Here is a 19,850-nt window from a genome sequence, read left to right as displayed (position 1 = left end):
ACTTGTTGGACATATTTATGTTTTTAACATAAAAATTTCAGAACATGCTATAGATGATGAATAAGCATAAAAATACTATCATATCTGTGAGTGGCAAATTGATACACTTTTTTTGCTCTGGATCTTAACTTTGTCAATATTGATAATTAGAGGAGTTCTGTACTGAAATAAAACTTCAATACTTTTTTCACTAAAAACAGGGAAGTGTTCGACAGTTGCTACATGAAAAGATAAGAGATGCTTACACTCATCCACAATTTGTGACTGATGTGATGAAGCCTCTGCAAATTGAAAACATCATCGATCAAGAAGTACATACTCTGATTTTTATTTTATTATTTTAAACTTTGCATGTCTCTACATAGTTTGCTAAACTTCTTCTCCAAATAGGTGCAGACGTTATCTGGTGGCGAACTGCAGCGAGTGGCTTTAGCTCTTTGTTTGGGCAAGCCTGCTGATGTCTATTTAATTGATGAACCATCTGCGTATTTGGATTCTGAGCAAAGATTGATGGCAGCTCGAGTTGTCAAACGGTAAAGTCCTACCAGTAAGAGTGTTAGTTTTAATTATGTGCACCGGCATACAGCGGTGCTTAATACAGCATTTGAATAGTTGATAATAGAAAACTGGAAACATTTTCAAAATCATGTATTTTAGTTTCATACTCCATGCTAAGAAGACAGCCTTTGTTGTGGAACATGATTTCATTATGGCCACCTATCTAGCAGATCGAGTCATCGTTTTTGATGGCATTCCATCTAAGAACACAGTCGCAAACAGGTAAAACTATTTTCTGAAACATTCAAGCCTAGTTATAAGTTCTAACAATTAGAAAGTTATTAGTCAAAATTTTCCTTTAAGCTTATGAACATTAATCATACCATTTTAATTTTTAAAGAGGTAGCTAGAAATTCTAGGAATGATTGTGTGACTCGCAGGATTATTCATGTTGAATACTGGATGGGACTGGAAAGACTAGTGTTCAGACTATAGACCTCCTGACCCAGGGTTGGATAAGCATGCAGAGCTCTGGGCCGCTCACCTTTTCTTGCAAGTTAACTTTTGTCTTCTTCATTATTTGGATTTTCAAAACAGATTGTAGGATTTTGATTCCCTGAAAACCACTGATGCTCTTAAACAGCAGATAAAGAAAAGATGCGCATAGGTTACATAATTTGCCTAACTTACACTGCTAGTGGTAGTGCTCACAGTGGACCCCAAATATCTGGTATTGATCTACAACAGAGACAAAATGAATGATTTTACCGTTTCCCCTTTTATTCTCTAATTTTTCTTTATTGGCTCAAATGAGAACACTTGTCATATAGAGAAGGCTAACATTGATATCAGTTTAATGAGAAATTTCTTATACTTTTTAGTGCTAAAACCTTATGTTAGGTTGAAACATATGGAATTACTGATATGCCACCATCTTTTTCCTGTAAAAATAGCAATTTCGTGTGATTCCAGCATGTTTTCTGATATTAAAGAGAGAGGAATGGAGTTGCTATTTGAATAATTCATCCAAAAAATAAAGTACTTAGCTTCTTCCCAAAATTCCTTTGTCTTCATTTTAAATTTGTTTACCAGTTGAGAATTAACATATTTCTGAGACGGAAATTTCATAGACTATATAAAGCTTACTGAATTCAAATAACAATCCTGTGTATTTACAAAAATGTTTAAAATGTTCCACAAGTATGATGCAGTTTAGTATGATTTAAGAATTAGTTTGGGTAAAAAGATGAATAAAGCATAGAAATTGAGAAAGGAATAATGAGTACAATCCATTGTTCTGTACATATTCACTCCAGTTCCAAATTTCTGATGTTAATATTACCTTTTCTTAATTTCTCTTCTCCCCTGAAAATGTCAGATTGGAAATTCTGTAATCTCCTAATTAATCTTTTGTTTTTCTAAAGTAGTATTTCTTAATGTTTTTTTCCAGATCAGAAACATAGTCTAAACTGGGTTTGTTTTGCACAGAAATATTATAGCCAAACAAACTAAACAGGCCAAGCAAAGACCCTTCTGAACATAGAATTCATAATATGCTGTGATTAGACTGTTATCTAGATAACTTATGATTGGGGAACTAGAGGGAACTGTGCTGCTTTAATACTTCATCCCAAAATGTAGTTAAATTTGTGGGATAAATTTTAATCACAATTGATAAGATCTTATTTTTCCTCTAGTCCTCAAACCCTTTTGGCTGGCATGAATAAATTTTTGTCTCAGCTTGAAATTACATTCAGAAGAGATCCAAACAACTATAGGCCAAGAATAAACAAACTCAATTCAATTAAGGTAGGTAGAAAAACTCTAATAAATCGTGGATAATTTCTCATCATAAATAATCGAAAGGCATGTTTCAAATTGGAGGGCTGTTTCATGAAAAAATTTGTCATTTCGTTAATTCTAACATTCATATTTTTCACATTAAAATCTGATGGCATCCTTCAGTCTGGTAGGCAGTAATTATGATGTAGTTGCTATTGCTACGGAGACTCAGACCCGTTCATGTTATCTCAGAGTTGTACCCACTGTTATGCTGCCTGTGTTGAGTTTAATTGCCATTTTAAATGTTAAGGTTACACTAATTCACTGTTGGAACAAAGAAGTTTTTGCAAATACCATGACCATTTTCTCTCATTTATTGTTCTTTTAGTGCATACACAACAGCCAACACCTGATTAAAATATTTTAAGAATCCAGACAAGCTCCTTCAGTGAGCATAAAATTGTACACAGTGGGAAAACATTTTGTCAGTTTAATTGGCAGTGTTTTCCTTTCATTGTGGTACATAAAATTATTAATTATGCCCCCTGCAATTGATGTACTCTGTGGAACAGCTTTTTTTAGAAAGCAGTAATTTCTTGGGTCACTCAGGGAAAAAAAGTGAATGAACTCTAAAAAACCATTTCTGTGTTTTTGTCTCTTGCAGTGCCTACTAAAAATGCTACTTAACATTTCATGGCCCTCTAGCCTTTGTCCTTAATACTGGCATTTACTAGATTTTATTATTTTCATATTTGTACTCTAGCTTTGCTACTGAGCTGTAACCTCTTAGAAAGCAGAGACCAGGTCAAAATATACATCATGTATTCTTAAGCGCCTGACACAGTGTATTGATGTCTTCAGACTTTGCTGTGTATTTTGTTTATAATTATTTTACTCTCTGGCCAGGATAATGAAATTACAAGTTCTGACTTAAAATTAAAAAGTTTTTATTTTAAAAATCATATTATTAAGTAGAAAAGAACAAAATTCTACAACACTTATGCACAGCTTAATTTTCCTAAGAATTCGTTCTGAAGTGTTACAGATGTCGTATTTGTCATTTTCTTGTGTAGAGAGCCGTGGTTCTGGCCCCAGGTATACCTAGTCATCATTTCTCTGTGCCCACTCATCTTAGTCATCATACCTTAATCCTAAAAAGGAAGTTCTTAGGCAGATAGATGGATGGATCATTTACTGTTTATAAACAGTACTGGAAAAAAATATTTTTATATACATTTTATGTAATAGGCAGTTCTCAAACTGACAATGTTAACCTTTTTGGAGGGACTTAAAATCAAAATGACAAAAATGGAATTTAATAGTTTAGCTGAAAATAGTATTTTATATAGCAGAATTTTACATACATAAATAAGTCATTTTATATAAAAGGGGCTCTGCTTGAGAAGTGGACCAAGGTAAGTTTTCCGGTGGTAGGGATGAGTAACAGAGGTACTAATCTTGCCTTTGATTTAGTGGACCCAGGAGTATCCAGATGCAGACAGTGAGTGCAGAGGAGGTTGTGTAGATGCTGTTGTAAACACTGCCAACCAATACTGTGGGTGAAAAGTCTACCCCTACATATAGGAGAATGGTGTTGATTTTGTTTCTCTGTTTTATTTTTTAGGATGTAGAACAAAAGAAGAGTGGAAACTACTTTTTCTTGGATGACTAGACTGAATCAGAATATTGAAAAGCCATTTCTTAAACATTTATTGGGATTTTTGTCATATAAAACTTTAATCAGGTTTTATGCCCCACATACTCTGGAGCTTGAAGTATAATTTACTTAATGTAACATCAAAAGCCAGTTGTGTTGTAAATTATAGTCTAAACACAGAAAATGCACTTTTCTGTTCTTGATAGGGCCCTTTTTGTGTCTAACATTCTAAAATGAAGACATTTCAAGCTACACAAATTACCTCCAAGTTTTCATGATGTATGGGAAGATTTTCAGTAGGTGTTATCATATTCATGTACCAAATGCTGACCAGTGTTACCCCCTTTCAAAAATCTTGAAAAAGCTTTCCGTACTTAGACTTTGCCAAATATTCCTCTTATAATGAAACTGCCCTTATTTTAAAAGCCGGTCGAAGACTCCACTAATGAAATTTGATAAATAAACATCAGGATTATATTTGTTATTTGTTTTCAGTCTTTGCACTATGTTTTCAGTGTGTTTAGACTTTCAAAGGAAGATGATCTACTACAAAACACCACTGTTGGAAAATGGCCATGTTCCCAACTTAAGCATTGTTTACAGTGTTTTTGGTGCTTTTGAATATCTTTGAGTATCAAAAATCATTTCAACACCCTTCCCCCCATCCACCAGAAAAAACCCTAACTTTACTATGAATTACTCCGTTTTAGTATTCCATAAGATTCTATATTCTATAACTCTCAAAGTAATGTCATTCTTTACACAGGTATATAATTACTGATCAAGATTTAGGAAAAGCATTTTAAAGAATATTTGCTTCCTTTAAAAGTATAGGCTGAAAATCTTTAGAGTTGATGCCTAGGCATCTATGTAATTTTAAACTTCTACAGATTTCTCATGGGCAGCCAAGAACAGTGAGCCACTTGCCTAAAGGCAACATTAATGCAAGCAAGTCCCCATATAGCTATGTAAAGTACCTCTCGGTACCAAATATATTCACCCTCATGTTTGGATGTAGAGAACATGATCTAAACCTATCTGATGGGGTGGGGGGGCAGTTTTGGATACTATGTACCACGAGCTCTAAAAACTTACCCACGTCTTTTGAGTTCCTGAGTTTGAACAGTGCTATATATAATGTGATACCACTTTCAGTTACACTTCTAATGCACTGAACTGGAACTAACTTATACTACAAGTGAGGAAAAGAGTTTACTAAATAAATTAATGGGGCAAGCAAAATTGGAGAATTGGAAATTATTGAAGACTTTTAGAGCTCCTTGAAACAATAGAAGTGTTAATTAATATGCAGACGGTGAATAGAAAACATGGTTTAACTGGTCCCCATTAGGCCTTTTAAAAAATTTAGGAGTAATCCATAAATACATGTTTGTTGTGAAAAATTGAAACCTACTGAAATTTATGTAATAAAAATGTTACGATCCTTCCTCACATTACCCTCCCAAAGGTTACCAGTGTTTGCATTTAATAATACATATCCTTTTATGGTTTTTTTCTGTGCACTTAACCTAAGTGTGAATATGTAAAGGGTTTGTTTTGTACATAAATGGGATTATACTAAAATAAGTAGTGCCTATTTTTAAGGATAGGTTAAATTTGTGAATGATTATTTCAAGTATATTGAATAAAATAAGACAAAAGATGTTTTTACTTACTGATTCCATATTCTGCCCTAAAGAAAACACTTGTGATGAGAACACAGCTCTACTTAACTGAGGACAGAATATGTATTAGTTGTGATACTGTTCATGTAAATGAAATTTTTAAAATACGGATTTAGTTAAATTTTTATATAGCAATAAGAAAGGTTTTACAGTTGCTAACACAAGAAAAAAGCTTTTCTATAAAAATCAGTAATACCAACTCAAAATACACCAACAGCGCAGTTGTTGGCTATTACATTTAGAAAGAATGCTCAATATGTCCTAATTGGAAAATATCTCTAAATAGTATAACACAATACACAATTTATATGAAAATACACAAGCTATTAAAATACCAAAAGGATACTCAAGACAATAAGCCTTTGGGGAATAACAAAACTTGGTTAAAGAACAGGTAAGAAAATGAGATAAATGCGCATATGGCCACTACCTTTTGAATTTTGTATACTGTATGTATCAACTGTTTAGAGATCATTTAAGTTTTTAAATCTTCAATAAAGAGATAATCTGTATTATGTTCAACCAGTGTACAGCAATATTAACAATTTTAGACCATGGCATCTTGAAACCCAGTCCCGTATCTCTGGCTTGTAATTGCATATTTTGGCATCTAGCATGTAGTCTGCCTTCTGTGTTGAAGGAATGAACCTATTTGCCAGAAAGTAGAAAGACTGGATAAACTATTCAAGTTGGTACTGTAATTTCACTGGTATCCATTAACATTTAGATACATTTATGTCAAGCTCTCAAGCCAGCGTCTGGCATATTATGCACACCCAGCGGTACAGAAGAGAAACTGTTCTGGGTTGGAGTCAGAAAGGGCTAAGGAGGCAGCTCCCAGAAAAAGTAGCACCTGTAACAAATGATAAATCTGCAATGTAAAGCAGAATGTCAGGTCAGAGGCAGAAATCAGCATGGCATGGAGAGGAGTGAGAATAGGATGAATACAGGCACGTGCGGATTTTCAGTGCCTTCAATATAGAAATTTGAGGTTTTTCCATGCTCGTAGGGATCGAAGAGGGAGCAAAAACCACTTAGAGAAGCAGCTAGAATTACCAAGATAGTTATTCAGGAGCTTACAGTTTTTATTCTGTAGAGTTTTTTTTTTTTTTTTTAAAGATTTGACAGCACAAGCAGGGGGAGCGGCAGGCAGAGGGAGAACCCTATGTAGGGCTCTATCCCGGGACGCTGGGATCATGACCTGAGCTGAGGTTAGATGCTTGACTGAGCCACCCAGGCGCCCCTGTTGAACCACTACTTAATCTGTCATGGTTTCTTTGTAATCTGGTCTGTGAATTGATGTTTAGTGAGGTGGTACCTCTGAAAATTCTGAGGTATGGTGTGCCAAACAGTCCCCTTTTCCTTCCCATCCAACCTTGTACTCACCAGCACCTCCCTCCTTACTGTTTGACAGGGTAGCATGTGCCCAGCCCCGGATGGTGGATCGTAAATGGGCTAAGCCCATATGTGACAGCCTCCCTCGGTATTTTCCTAGTCCCCCTTGCACCTAGGCATGGCCATGTTGACCCAGTTCTAGCTAGTAAGTTCGAAGTAGAAGTCTCTTGGGGTGTTTCTGGAAGCCGCCTTGATTTCCTAACAAAAGGAGATACATACCTGGTACTGCTTCTTACGGATTTATTGTGCCCATAAGGTGACACATGGAAATGCCAAGGAAGCCACAAGGTTACTAGTCTTCACGTTAAAACTGCTCAATTCCCAGCTGCCACTTCTCTCCAGATTTCTTATATGAGAGGGAAATACAACTGTTTATTTAGGCTACCATAAGTCAAACTGGTTTCCTGTTCAAGTAATCTTGCCTCCTTGGCTGGACTGTCTCTCCAAAGGCTCTACATTTGTTTCTGCCAGGTGCCCCAAGTGTATTACCACCAGCTGGGAACCACTTTTCATCTTAGCTTGCAAACAGATATGGTAACATGCTCCGTGTTTGGGATTTTTAGGTATAGGGAATTTTTACTCTTCTGACTGCCCTTTTTACTGGGATGCTCCTGGCTTTAATGCAAATGTGTTAGTTCCAGCCCCCAGCCTTGCATGTACCCCTTTCTGGGAGAGAGTTTCTCTCTCCCAGACCTACACAGTTCTCAGCTAATCAGATTGTCAACCATGTCCATCCATCCCTTCTCACGGGCTGCAGCCTTAGTGCCACTACAAGTCTGTACCTCTGGTTTCTGGTCTCCATCTTTGGCCCTCATCTGTGAATATCTCATACATAATCACATATACCCTATAAAATTATGAAGGATTTAAATGCTTTTACTGACTTCTAATTTAGAAAAGAATTCACAAGAAATATGCAACAAGTTACACAGTAATATGTACATCCCTAGGTAAGTACGTAGCATTACTCTGTTTTCTACTCCATAGGAAGGTGGTTAGTCCAAAGCCAGTTTTCATTTAAAAGAAAAATTTAGCTTACTACACACAACTTTTTCTGACAGTTAAGTAAAATATTAAAAGGGCTAGGAGGCCATGAGAATCACACTATTCATCCGTATTTACATCTTCGATCTAGATTTTTTTTTTCTAAATGTGAAAAATATAATCACAGGAATGGTATGTATAAAAGGACGGACTTTGAAGCTCCAATTTCTAATGAACTCAGATCAATCTAAAAAATTCTAAGATAATGTTTATAACAACCAATGTCTGTAGCTTCACTATTCTGATGAGTGCATGATTCACACTTGTAGAAGAGCTTTATAAATTGAGGGTTTATGCAAAAAAGCTATTTAACTTCCTTCTGTTGTAGTCTACATTCTCATACTATTCCCTAGACAAACAACAAATACTCCAAGTGGAAAGCAAGCCTTCTAACTACAGAAAACTTTAAGAGAAACTGTATAGAACACTTCCAATCACTTGGTTTCACCTTTTTTATCCCAACCACTTCAAGTAACCAATTCTGAAAGGGCTCCACCCAACACCAAGACACCCTTCTTGCTTTCCTCATACTCCAGCTTCTCTACCTACTACGTGGGGAAAGACAGTGGCACTCACACAGCTAACAGCGAAATGCTTCCCCTGTCTCGTCCTCTCCCTCCATTCCAAGGTTCTGTGATACTTCATTCACCTGCTTGGGCAATCCCAAACAACTGGCTTCCATGTCTAACCAACTTACATTCCCGGCTTGCTACCCCTGTTCCCAGCTCACCTCTCCACCAAACACTTGTACTGAAAAGGAAGCCTTTCTTTCAGGCTCTCCTTCCTGGGAAAGTCATTCTTAAGACAAGGTCCATATAATAAGTAGATTAAACAAGCATTAAGAAACTTGGGTTTTCAAAGTGTTTAAGTCTATCTGCTCCCTCAGTTTCCAAATAAAACTTTTGTTTTGAATGATCTTTCTTCATTAGACAAGTAACAGAGGTATACCTCAGCGATAGTGTGGGGCTAAGGGGATCAAAGAATTTTTTTTGGTTTCCCAGTGCATATAAATGTTTACACTGTAGTCTATTAAGTGTGCAATAATAGCATTATGTCTAAAACAATGTACATAACCTTAACTTAAAAATATTTTATTGCTAAAAGATGCTAACCATCATCTGAGCTTTCAGCAAGTCATAGTAATCACTGATCACAGTTCACCACGACAAATATAATGAAAAAGCTTGAAATATTGCAAGAATCACCAAAATGTGACAGAGTGAGCAAATGTTGAAAAAAATGGGACCAACAGACTTGCTCAATGCAGGGCTGTCACAAACCTTCTATTTGTAAAAACAGTATCGCGAAGCACAATAAAGCAAAACACAGTAAAACAATACATGCCTATACTGAACGCTAACTTTAAATAAAGTCATTTAATCTATAAATTATTCTTAGTCTACATAATGAATGCTGGAAAAAATGGTAGAGAGCACTAGTTCTAAAACCACTCAGAGCTAGGTCCAACTCCAAATTCTACCACGTATTAGCTGCATGACCTTAGACAAATTAAATTACTTGGCCTAGGGGCGCCTGGGTGGCTCGGTCGTTGGGCGTCTGCCTTCGGCTCAGGTCATGGTCCCAGGGTCCTGGGATCGAGCCCCACATCGGGCTTCCTGCTCAGCGGGAAGCCTGCTTCTCCCTCTCCCACTCCCCCTGCTTGTGTTCCCTCTCTCGCTGTGTCTCTCTCTGTCAAAGAAATAAATAAAATCTTTAAAAAAAAAAAAAAAATTACTTGGCCTATCTCAGTTTTATATATAATTAAGTAGGGAAAATAACAGTACCTACCCCATAGATTATAAATCCCACGTGGTTTTTAGTTGCACATATTAGAATTATCTTCTGACTGGATAGAAACCATAGAAATCATCTCTTATTTTTAGATGCTTACTAAAAGTCCTCTAAAGATTCATATGCTATATTACTTGGTTAACCCTGGAACCAAAGAATCACAAGCAGAATCAAGAGACAAAATTTAATATATGCACACAGTTTTATATATAATGCAGCATCACACCATGTAGGGCATTTACTCTTGTTTTATACATTCAGATATGTTTGAAACACTTCTTAAGGCTACAAAACAGAACATAGAAAAATAAACAGGAATATATTCAACACTTACAAAAAGTGATATGATAAAGAATATAAAGTACTATTTTCCTTTCAACACTTCAAAAGATATGTATATATACTTTTTTTTTACAAGTAACATCACAAATGATCACATCTTCACATGCTTTTAAGTATTATTTGTACTCAGTGTAAGGCTATTATCATTTTTCATACATAAATTTTCTTCTAGCTCTGTAACAATGCAATTTTTAATCCATTCAAGTAAATTCAACCCCAAAGTTGCTGTTTCCCAGCATTAAGACATGCACCCACCCCTCTTCTAAGATTTTCTAAAACTTACATTTCAGGGGGGAAAAAAATTCCCAATTAGTGGGAAATCCCAATTAGTGGGAAAGTAAATGGCTGATACTAGTAGCAAAACCTTAGTTCTTTGAAACTGACATACTGGAACTGAGCCATTACTAAGATTTTAAACAAAAACACAATAGCATTTAGACATTAAATAGGAAGCAAAATACAGTAAACAGAAATCGTGTAGCCAAATATGCATTCTCTTCAGCTACACTAAAATGGACCTTGCTTAGTACCCATAAGTGAAAGACTAAGGTTACCTCATCTAAAACCAAAGGTAAAATAAATGAGGCATAAATAAATATTGCTAGTTTCTAGGATGGCTGAATGTTTTCTAAACCAGAAATGGTTAGAAAGGAACTTTATTGCACCAAGTCAATCATAAGCAAGTTTGCAGTTCACAGGCATCTTAATTCAACCTTGAGTCACAAAGGAAACACACTGCAAGAATATACATAGTTTGCATCAAATAAGCTGTTATCAACATTGTGGTTGGGGAAGACCTACTCCTGCCAAGTCAAGACAGGGTCTGGGCTTAGGTCAGCCATGAAAACGAACATACGGGGTACCAGGAAACAAGACAAGGACTGCACAGATGCTAGCATCCTACTGCCAGTGAGTACATGGAACAAGGGCTGAAGATGTAACGGAGAGGAAACTGGACTTGAAGAGAAATACATACAATACTAAAAGGAAAGGGACAGGGACCAAGTTCAGCAAAAGCAACTAACAAAAATCAACAGGTGAGCTTTGGTCATTCTAAACATCTGTTCTTCAAAATGTGTATAATCATAATACAGTGAAGTTCCATAATTTCTAACTCAAAACACAAATGATTCTCACTCCTAAGCTTCTGTTTTTCTCTTATATAGAAATATTATATCTCATGTCAGCATACCTTATGACTCAGTTAAAATGAAGGAGGACAAAAGCTTGCTTGGCCCTAGTTTGACCTCAGCATAAGGCAAAATCCCCTGCACTAGTAATACATTTAAAACAAAACTAAAGGAAAAAAATAAAACTGACCTTCATGCAAAGACTAATTTTAAAACTAAGTATCAAAAGTCAGAGTTCTTTTACTCCAGAGGTCACTGCATAAAGTACAATCTGCTAAAGTTCTCTTTCAGCACTGTTTCCATCATGTCCTGGAGGTAAGATATGGGAAACAGGAAGCAAATCAGTATTTCCTGCAGGAATTAGAGAGTATTCTGTTACTCAACTGAGGTAAGACAGAGTGACAGTGAAGAAATGAACGGTATTCTTTCCTATCCATGTTTTAGACATTTCAAACGGAGATCCAATCTCAGTCAATAAAACAAAAGACAGTGGAAATAGCAATTTCTTTTGGACTCCTGAGATCAAACTTCTACTGCACTTTTAAATCTGGTCATTATATCTAAATGTGTTTTCATAAAAATTATCAGGTAAGCTAATGTGACATAAAAAAGCATTAGCTGAAAGTGGAGAGACCCTATAATCTTCTCATTCCATTAACACCTGTTGATGTTAACCAAGAAAAAAATGGCTTCAGCAGTGCCTTCCCCAATTGTTCTAGCTTAGAAGGTGACAAAAAGAAACTTCTTTCACCAAGTTCTCTCATGAAATTTTTTTCTTTTCTACACAACCATCCATCTTTTACAAACTTTTACCTAGCACCATCATAATAAAATGTTATCTTTCAAAGTGCTCTCTAAAATCCTATGTTACAAAACATCTAAATGCTAATCACTACTCAAATCAGCAGTTACACAGACATTAGGTAATTAAAACAACACAGAGGTAAATAACCATTATTACAGTACAGTGGAGATTCAACTGAGCCTAGCTGGCATCCAAACATTCCTGTGGGTAATCAGAGAACCCAGAAAACTCATCTGCTTCAGTTTGTCAAATTCAAGTGAATTGTATTTGCCTCTAAAAGTAATCCGCCTTTAAAAAACAAAAATCTATTTTTGGCTAGGTATATTACAAATGGCATGCAAAGAGAAAGTACTACATTATTTGCATAGCACTCAAATTTCCTGATCAAAAGAGAACATTAAAAAAAGGGTAGATTTTCACATTGGTATGTACAAATAAGAACCACAACCTACAGTTATTTATAGAGTAACACAGATGCATGAATACTGTGTTGATTCAGAGTTAAATCTCCAACTGAGAATAGAGTGCAACATGCAAAGGGAATTTCTGTGAATACTGCCAAGACTGAAAAGAAGCAGGATCAGAAGAGCTAGGTTACCGAAACGGTAAACAAGCCATAAAATGCAAAGCAACCTGTTTCTAGCAGCATCCTCTAGAAAAGAACTAGGAATCACAATCATCCTTTTTTTGTACAACAGTTCCAGGCGAGTGACAAGTTGAACATGCAAATGTAAAGTGATACACATAACCAATGGTGCAAAGAGAAAAAGAAAACACAGTAACTCCATAGAAACCTGTCAAGCTAAAAATTTTCAACATTTCTTCTCACAAAATATTTAAATCTGTCAGTGCATTAGTGTTAAAGTGGCATTAAAAAACTTCTGCAGGTTTAACAGATGCAGATTATTTTCAAAATGCATAGCATCTACATTTCTTTCAAGTAGGCACCATGATATTTACACCAGTGCTAGGAATTCTTGGTGGAAACAGCCATTTCATTAGATTTCCTATTATTTCTTAAACATCTGTCTTGTATGCGATCTCAAGTTCAACAAATACTCACCAAAATTCAAAAATATACCCTATGAATATTAAAAGAACTATATACAACATTTCTAAGACACAGGTTAATAGGCTGCCTTATGTGTAATATTAAAGAGAAGACATTATTCAAGTTTGACAGATACTGAGATGAAAGGCCTTTGGGTTGGAAGCATTTCAAAAGACAACAGTGTTTTAGGCTAAGAATTATTTGAGCCCAGTTTATGACTAAGGCATTGCATAATAAAATAAACGTTTCTATTTGGTGCAATGTAATGTTTTGGAATCTACAGTGTGTCAAATGGTATTTTTCTTGTCACTTTAGTAAACACTATAAAGCACACATTTCCAACATCTGAATTTAAACTTATATAAGGAAAAAACCAAACACTAAATCTAAGTTTTATATTATAAGCTGTTTATAAAAAATACTTTAACAAACTTATTTTCTACTTTTTATGGGGGCAGTTACCTGGTAAACAGATTCTGAACAAAGAAAAATGGCAATGCCAGGAATTGACTTGCCCCTTGAACACACATCCAAAATTTTGTCCAAGATGGGAGTGAGGGTCAAGGGGGAGGGGAGGAGATAGTTCCAATTTGGGTTTTTATTTTAATGTATTTTCTTAAAGCCTTCAGAAACATTCCACCTAAGAAGAGGTTTCTGCCCTAAAATACCACAGCATCAACTGTCAAGCGTTTTGCCCCCGATGGCCATCTCCCATCCCCGATCTCCTCCTATCCCCGCGATAAGGCCGTCCTCGGACATTTCGATGGTACTGATAACCTTCATCTCGGCTTCTGCTCGGCTGCCCTTTCCAGGACTCCTCACCTCTCGCATGCTGATATCCTCCTCTACCAGAAGAGCCCCAATCACTTTTGTACTTTCTGCCTCCGTAAGTCTGATTATAAAACTGTTTGGATCGCCCGCTTCTCAGAATATTAGACACTTCGTTTTCATCTTCCGAACTCTCTTCTTTTGGTCTTTGCACTCTGCTATCCACAGAGTTGGCCCCACTGACCACATCAGCAGCAGTCTTAGGATCTTTCACTTTTTCTGGTTTTTCTTTCAGACTTGGAATGGTCCTTTTAGGCTCAAGTTCAACAGGCACAGTTTCTCTCTCTCTGTTTAGAATCTGAGTGGGAAGATGGGCCTTCTCCTCTGCTACAGGAGGGATGGAAGCCAATGCCAGATCTGCCTTGGGTGTCTGGGATGACTGCTCCGCCCGGCCTTCATGCTTACTAGCACTTGCTTCAGGGACAGAATGTGCGCCTTCACCTCTGGCCTCCTGAAACTCATCTACTGTGGAAACTGAACTGCATTCTTTAGACAGATCCAGATTTTCCAGGGGCAGATCCAATTCTTTCTCATCAGAGGGCAGAACAATATTCTGCCGCATGACTGGATTTTCTATAAATCCCTGGAAAGGATACCCATACCAAACATGAGGAAAGAAAGGAGGTGCAATGGGAACTGGGCCTAAGAATGGATTCGGTCCAAAGGACGGTTGCGGGAACATATTCTTGCCACTCAGTGACTCCTCATATTCAGCATGAAGAAGCTGCCCAGAGTTTTCAGATTCAAGATCAGCCTGGTAAGACAACGGTCCATGACTTTCAGACACCTGAGATGGAGGAATAACCAGAGGTGAAGAAAATGTTGGCGGTCCAATCTCTGCCTGGGGCATCTGGCCATTAACACTGGCCTCCGCCTGCATAGGAAAGTGTGCATCGGTACAGGTACAGTCACTTTCGTTCTGAGCGGAAGGAGCCTCCTGGAACCAAGGATTTGGAGGATACACGGGGACAGAGACCTTTGGGTACATCCTGCAGGCTGCCAGGTAGGCCTGGTGCAGAGGGTACAGGTAAGAATGCGGGGCCCACATAGGACAACTATATGCCTAAAAGAGAAAAAAAAACCGTTGCATTAACAAAAGGGGCCGGGGGAGTTTAGAGCAAGTGCTTCAAGTTTCTCATGCCTGCCAAGACCGTATCATCACTGTGATATGTAACATGAAAAGGAATTACAAAAATAAGTCACTGTTCTAAGATTCCATTTTTATTCCTATCCTGAAAACAACCCAAAGTCCTGGTACTGAGGTGATGAGGAGACAATATGATGAACCCACCCACAGATTATCAGGATCACTAATTCCACCCTTTGGATATAACTCCATGGAAACAATTTTGGGTGATACAGATCCCAGAAACCACCACCATCAAGCACTTGAGCCTCCAGCTTTGAGTATCTCAATCACTGGCTCTCTAGCTTGACCTGCATTCGTGTTCAGGCTCTACCACTAACTCATTGTGTGACCCCACGTCAACTAGTTAATTGGTCTGGACCTTTCTGTTCTACCAGAAAAACACTGGTATAGAGGTAGAAGATCCCCAAGGTTAGGGCTCTACAGGTTCAGGAGCCTTGAGAACATTCCAACTGAACAGATTAATGTTAGACCTCCAGTCAGAGAAGGGAAATAACTCAAAATAAACCAAATCTTTCCCCCTGCAAAGGGTCAGCTGAACTCCAAACATACAGAAAAATTTACCAGTTAATTGGCAAATTAACCAATTAGCTGAAGCCAACATTAACTAGTTAAATATAAAACTAGACAATGAATACCGCAAACGATAAAATTAACTAAGTCTCCTTTTATGAAATGACCAGTAGGCTACAGGAAGGCACCTTACTTCATATTTTAATGGTCTAAAACCCACAGAAATTAATCCAAAACAGGAGATAATACAGCACTGACAAGGACATAGAGTTCTCCAGCCTCTCTCTGACAAGCTATTTCTAGGCTAACCACTTCCCAAAGGATACCTCTGCTCTGCTAGTGAACACACCACCTCCACAGGAGAACTTTCACAAGTTCTTTCCTTTGATCCTTTTAAGTGAGGCAGATGGAAGAATATTATCCACATAACACACATGAAAAAAGCTAGACTAAGATACATTAAATGACTTGCCCAGGGATATACAGCTAAAAAGTGATGGAACAGAATTTCAAACCCAGATCTTTCATTAAATTCCTCAATGAGGGCATTTTCACTAGGCTGCCCAGGGGACGAGGACTATTTCCTGAATATACTCACAGGGTTAAACCATCGCCAGTTAAAAGGAAAAGCAAGCAAATACTGCAGCCTCAACCACCACTAAAAACAAACTACAGTACTGAAAATCCTAGTTCTTAAAATGTGATTTAGTAAACCTTAGGTCATTCACTGACAAGATAAGAGTTAAGATTATTTAAATACAATTTAAAACAGTATTAACTTAAAAATCACTTATTTAAAATGATAAAATATAAATACCTTTACACCAAGATTAAAGAAGAATCGAAGAATGTTCTTATCTAAAAATAACATAATAATCACTCATTAAAATTATACATTAAAAAGGTTCCCCCGCCCCACTATCCTCCAACAATATATAGCTCTAAAGACAATTTTGCCTACTGAAATTGTTTTCTCTAGCCTGTGATATAAAACATAGATAAAAACCGTAATATAACCAAAACCAAGCTCGTTACTACAGGGTAATTCCAGGTTGAATATGCTTTGTCTTTGCTAACACCTAAGTCCGAAAATGGCTTAAACTGAGATTTTTATCTGATTAAAATTGATTTTGTATGAAGGAAACTCAGGTGTTCATTTTCTTTCTTTTTTAACTCTGTGGGGTTTTAAAAATTATGAAATAAAAATGTTGGGGGATATGGGTAAAATCAACATAAACCTAACTCATCAATAACAAAAGATTAGTAGGTATTATTTTTGACATTAACCAGTTATCCATAGACTCAAACATCAAACCACTAACAAAATTAGCCACAAAAATCCATGACTGTTCAATTTTTCTACAGATAGGAAATTTTGCAAACTAAAATTCCTTTAAAAAAAAAAAGGCAAATTTAAAAGAAATTCTTAAAAAATAATATATTGTTATATTTTATCATTTTTTCATACATGAAACAACAGGAGTAGTTTCAAAACCCAGTCCAGTGATGAGAAAACTCAGTAATGTTCAGGTTACGTAGGGTTAGTGACCTTATTAAGATTTAGTTCAAAATGGTTTTAGGCTGTTTTTGAAAAAAATGACACAAGGGAGGGACAGTTACTACACATACAAAAACCATATTCCAATCAAACCCAAGCTGAAACAAGAAAGTAAATGACTGAGAGCCAAATCTCCTCTCTCTTTCTCAAAGTCAGTCCTTAGGCTTACTCAGTAATATAACCTCTGACTTGTATTCACATTTCCCACCGAACCCCTATCAGTACTCGATAAATAAAACTGAGTACAACTCAGAGAAGGATCTCACCTTTAGGCAGGTCCTCCCCAGTGTGACACAGTGAATAAGGTGGTGCAATGGCTCGATCTCCTTTTTCATTATAAGGAAACCCAGGGTAGAGTGGGTCTTGGTAAAGGCTCAATGTCTGAGGCAAAGGCATCAAGGGCTGGTTAACTGCCTGTATTGACACAGGAACTGGAGAGGGTGTTAAATGAGCTTGGGACACAGCAGAATCAGGTCCAGTGGTCAGAGTCTGTGTCACTGACAAAACAGGAATTTGAGCAGGGACACCTACAAAATAGAAGGAAAGGAATCACAAACTATAAAAAGGTGAAAATGTTTCTCCCTACAAATATAAGGTTACACTAAGCTGACAAGTAAAAAAAAAAAAAAAAAAAAGCCGTACAACTGACACAGCTGATAAAATGGTATATAAGGAATCTTAAGTAGTACCTTTTATAACAACCAAGAACCCTCCCAGACACATAGGCGGAAATGGGCCCAGGAAACAAGCTTTGAGTCAATGTCTTCTAGTAGTAGCTCTTACAGACATGAGCAAAACACAGAACCAGGCAAAAGGTTCAATGGCTGGGCAGGGGGGTATACAGAGCTGGTCGACGGGAAATGCACACTGTGGTGTCAGTGCTGAGCGCAGTGGAGAAAACACCTTGCTCCTGAGATTCTGAGGGCCTATCTCAAATGAATATCAAATTAAAATGGCCCTCCCACACTGGAAGCAGAGCAAAGCAGAGGACCACAAAAAGCTCCGTGAGGCTCTACACAGCTAACCGTGCTCTGAGTTCAAGCTATTAAGAATTTGAAACCTCTGGGGCGCCTGGCTGGCTCAGCCTCAGTCGGTAGTAGCACATGCGATTCTTGATCTTGGGGGACTGGGAGTTCAAGCCCTGTGCTGGGTGTAAAGGTTACTTAAAAAAGTAAAATAAAACATTAAATAATACTAATAATAAATTGACCCTGAAGTCGCTGACTTGGAGGGCTTTTGTTGGTCGGTTCAAGGAACTTTTTAATTCTTAGCTAACCTGTTGGTCCAAAAGTGGTAGGCTCACTTGGCCAGGCCGGCACAGTGGTTGGTAAGGAAGGCACCGCAGGGGCAGCACTTAGATGAACCTCTGGAGAAACTAGAAGGGGAGCTGGGTGTGACAAAGACACGTGTTCTGCTGGCTTCTTCGAGAGAGGGGGTGGAAAAAGACAAGAGTTCATTTTGCTTAACACTAATTTTAACACCAAATGTACGCTCAGCTGCCTCTTACTTAACTGTGGTTTCTGTATAAATGGTCTTTCTGATCTTAGAAATGAAAGAAAAACACAGTAGCTAAAAATTCCACACAAACAAATTTGATTCTAACCAGGGACTGCCTAACCAAAGTCACAGAAGACACTGGAAGAGATATAAACAAACTCTAAAGCAACCTGAATATTACGCTTTTAAGGAAAGAACGCAAAAATCACTGAAATCATTTTGAAATTCCTGAGTTATTCTGAATTGCTCCTCACACAAAGACATACCCTAAACTGTATGCTCTCCAAGTGACATGAAGGATGTTAACTGAAAGGCAAGGAAAGACTAAGAACTTTACTCCTGTATTAGACTGAGAATCACCAAAACGTCTGACAGAACTCAAGTTCCTTCTTCATTACATTTGTAAATTGGTGGTACTGCTTTCTAAATGTATTTTTCTACCCTCTTCAATCATTACATTCCCTCCCTTCTACGAAATAATTGTTAAAGATTCAGACAACTCCTCAAAAGTAGAAATTTGTAATTTCCCTTCAAAAGTCTAATTTTCAAGCCAACCCAACCCACCACAAAGATAACACAAGATACCAAATATAAACTTATTTGAGATCAATTCAGAAGTATGGCTTCTATGTCCAAAAAATGGCGTTACAAAAATTAACATTTCACGGAGGCACCTGGCTGGCTCAGTCACTGGAGCCTGCAGCTCTTGATCTCAGGGTTCTGAGTTTGAGCCCCATGGTGGGTTTAGGATTACTTACAAACAACAACAACAACAAAAATCCACAAAAACTGAAAACATTCTAGACTAAATAGGCAACAAAAAAAATTATAGATTAATCACAATTGCACCCAAATTAAGATGCTAGAGGAAGTCTTCCCATTTTGTTTTTAGATGATCATTTAAAGACATAAGAAACCCAGAGAATGAAGCATTCGATGTCAAAAACAACAATGTACTTACTTGCTCTGCAGGTGGGCACTCTAATTTCTTTGACTTTGATGGTGACGAAACTCTTGCACATTTATCATCACTAATATTCTTTGGAAACAAGAAACACGAAATTTTATATTTCAAAGACCCACATTCTAGAATAATCATGGTTGCCTATACAGCTTACCCTACCTGC

At 37.2% G+C, this 19,850-nt stretch overlaps 2 protein-coding genes across 6 annotated transcripts in view; one reads left to right on the top strand and one right to left on the bottom strand.

Annotated features, from left to right (window-relative positions):
* The window catches only part of ABCE1 (ATP binding cassette subfamily E member 1), a 29,457-nt gene extending 25,036 nt beyond the window's left edge, over positions 1 to 4,421 (top strand). For both annotated transcript variants that reach the window (XM_006744098.3, XM_081811810.1), the window contains exons 14-18: positions 201 to 311; positions 391 to 533; positions 658 to 780; positions 2,196 to 2,307; positions 3,905 to 4,421. In XM_006744098.3, coding sequence (XP_006744161.1) covers positions 201 to 311; positions 391 to 533; positions 658 to 780; positions 2,196 to 2,307; positions 3,905 to 3,952 — 537 coding nt within the window. In that variant the 3' untranslated portion in view covers positions 3,953 to 4,421. The remainder of the gene's footprint in view (positions 1 to 200; positions 312 to 390; positions 534 to 657; positions 781 to 2,195; positions 2,308 to 3,904) is intronic.
* Positions 4,422 to 10,022: 5,601 nt separating this feature from the next.
* Positions 10,023 to 19,850, bottom strand: part of OTUD4 (OTU deubiquitinase 4) — a 43,441-nt gene continuing 33,613 nt past the window's right edge. For 3 of the 4 annotated variants that reach the window (XM_006744100.3, XM_031039952.2, XM_031039954.2), the window contains exons 17-21: positions 19,685 to 19,762; positions 18,503 to 18,647; positions 17,493 to 17,753; positions 16,486 to 16,526; positions 10,023 to 15,071 (exon numbers count right to left, since the gene is read on the bottom strand). In XM_006744100.3, coding sequence (XP_006744163.2) covers positions 13,863 to 15,071; positions 16,486 to 16,526; positions 17,493 to 17,753; positions 18,503 to 18,647; positions 19,685 to 19,762 — 1,734 coding nt within the window. In that variant the 3' untranslated portion in view covers positions 10,023 to 13,862. The remainder of the gene's footprint in view (positions 15,072 to 16,485; positions 16,527 to 17,492; positions 17,754 to 18,502; positions 18,648 to 19,684; positions 19,763 to 19,850) is intronic. The other variant, XM_031039953.2, reaches the window with a different exon arrangement.

This window comes from Leptonychotes weddellii, chromosome 2 (genome assembly GCF_054177405.1).
Source record: "Leptonychotes weddellii isolate Sample4059 chromosome 2, ASM5417740v2, whole genome shotgun sequence".
Lineage (NCBI taxonomy): Eukaryota > Metazoa > Chordata > Mammalia > Carnivora > Phocidae > Leptonychotes > Leptonychotes weddellii.
This window is presented reverse-complemented; position numbering and strand designations above follow the sequence as displayed.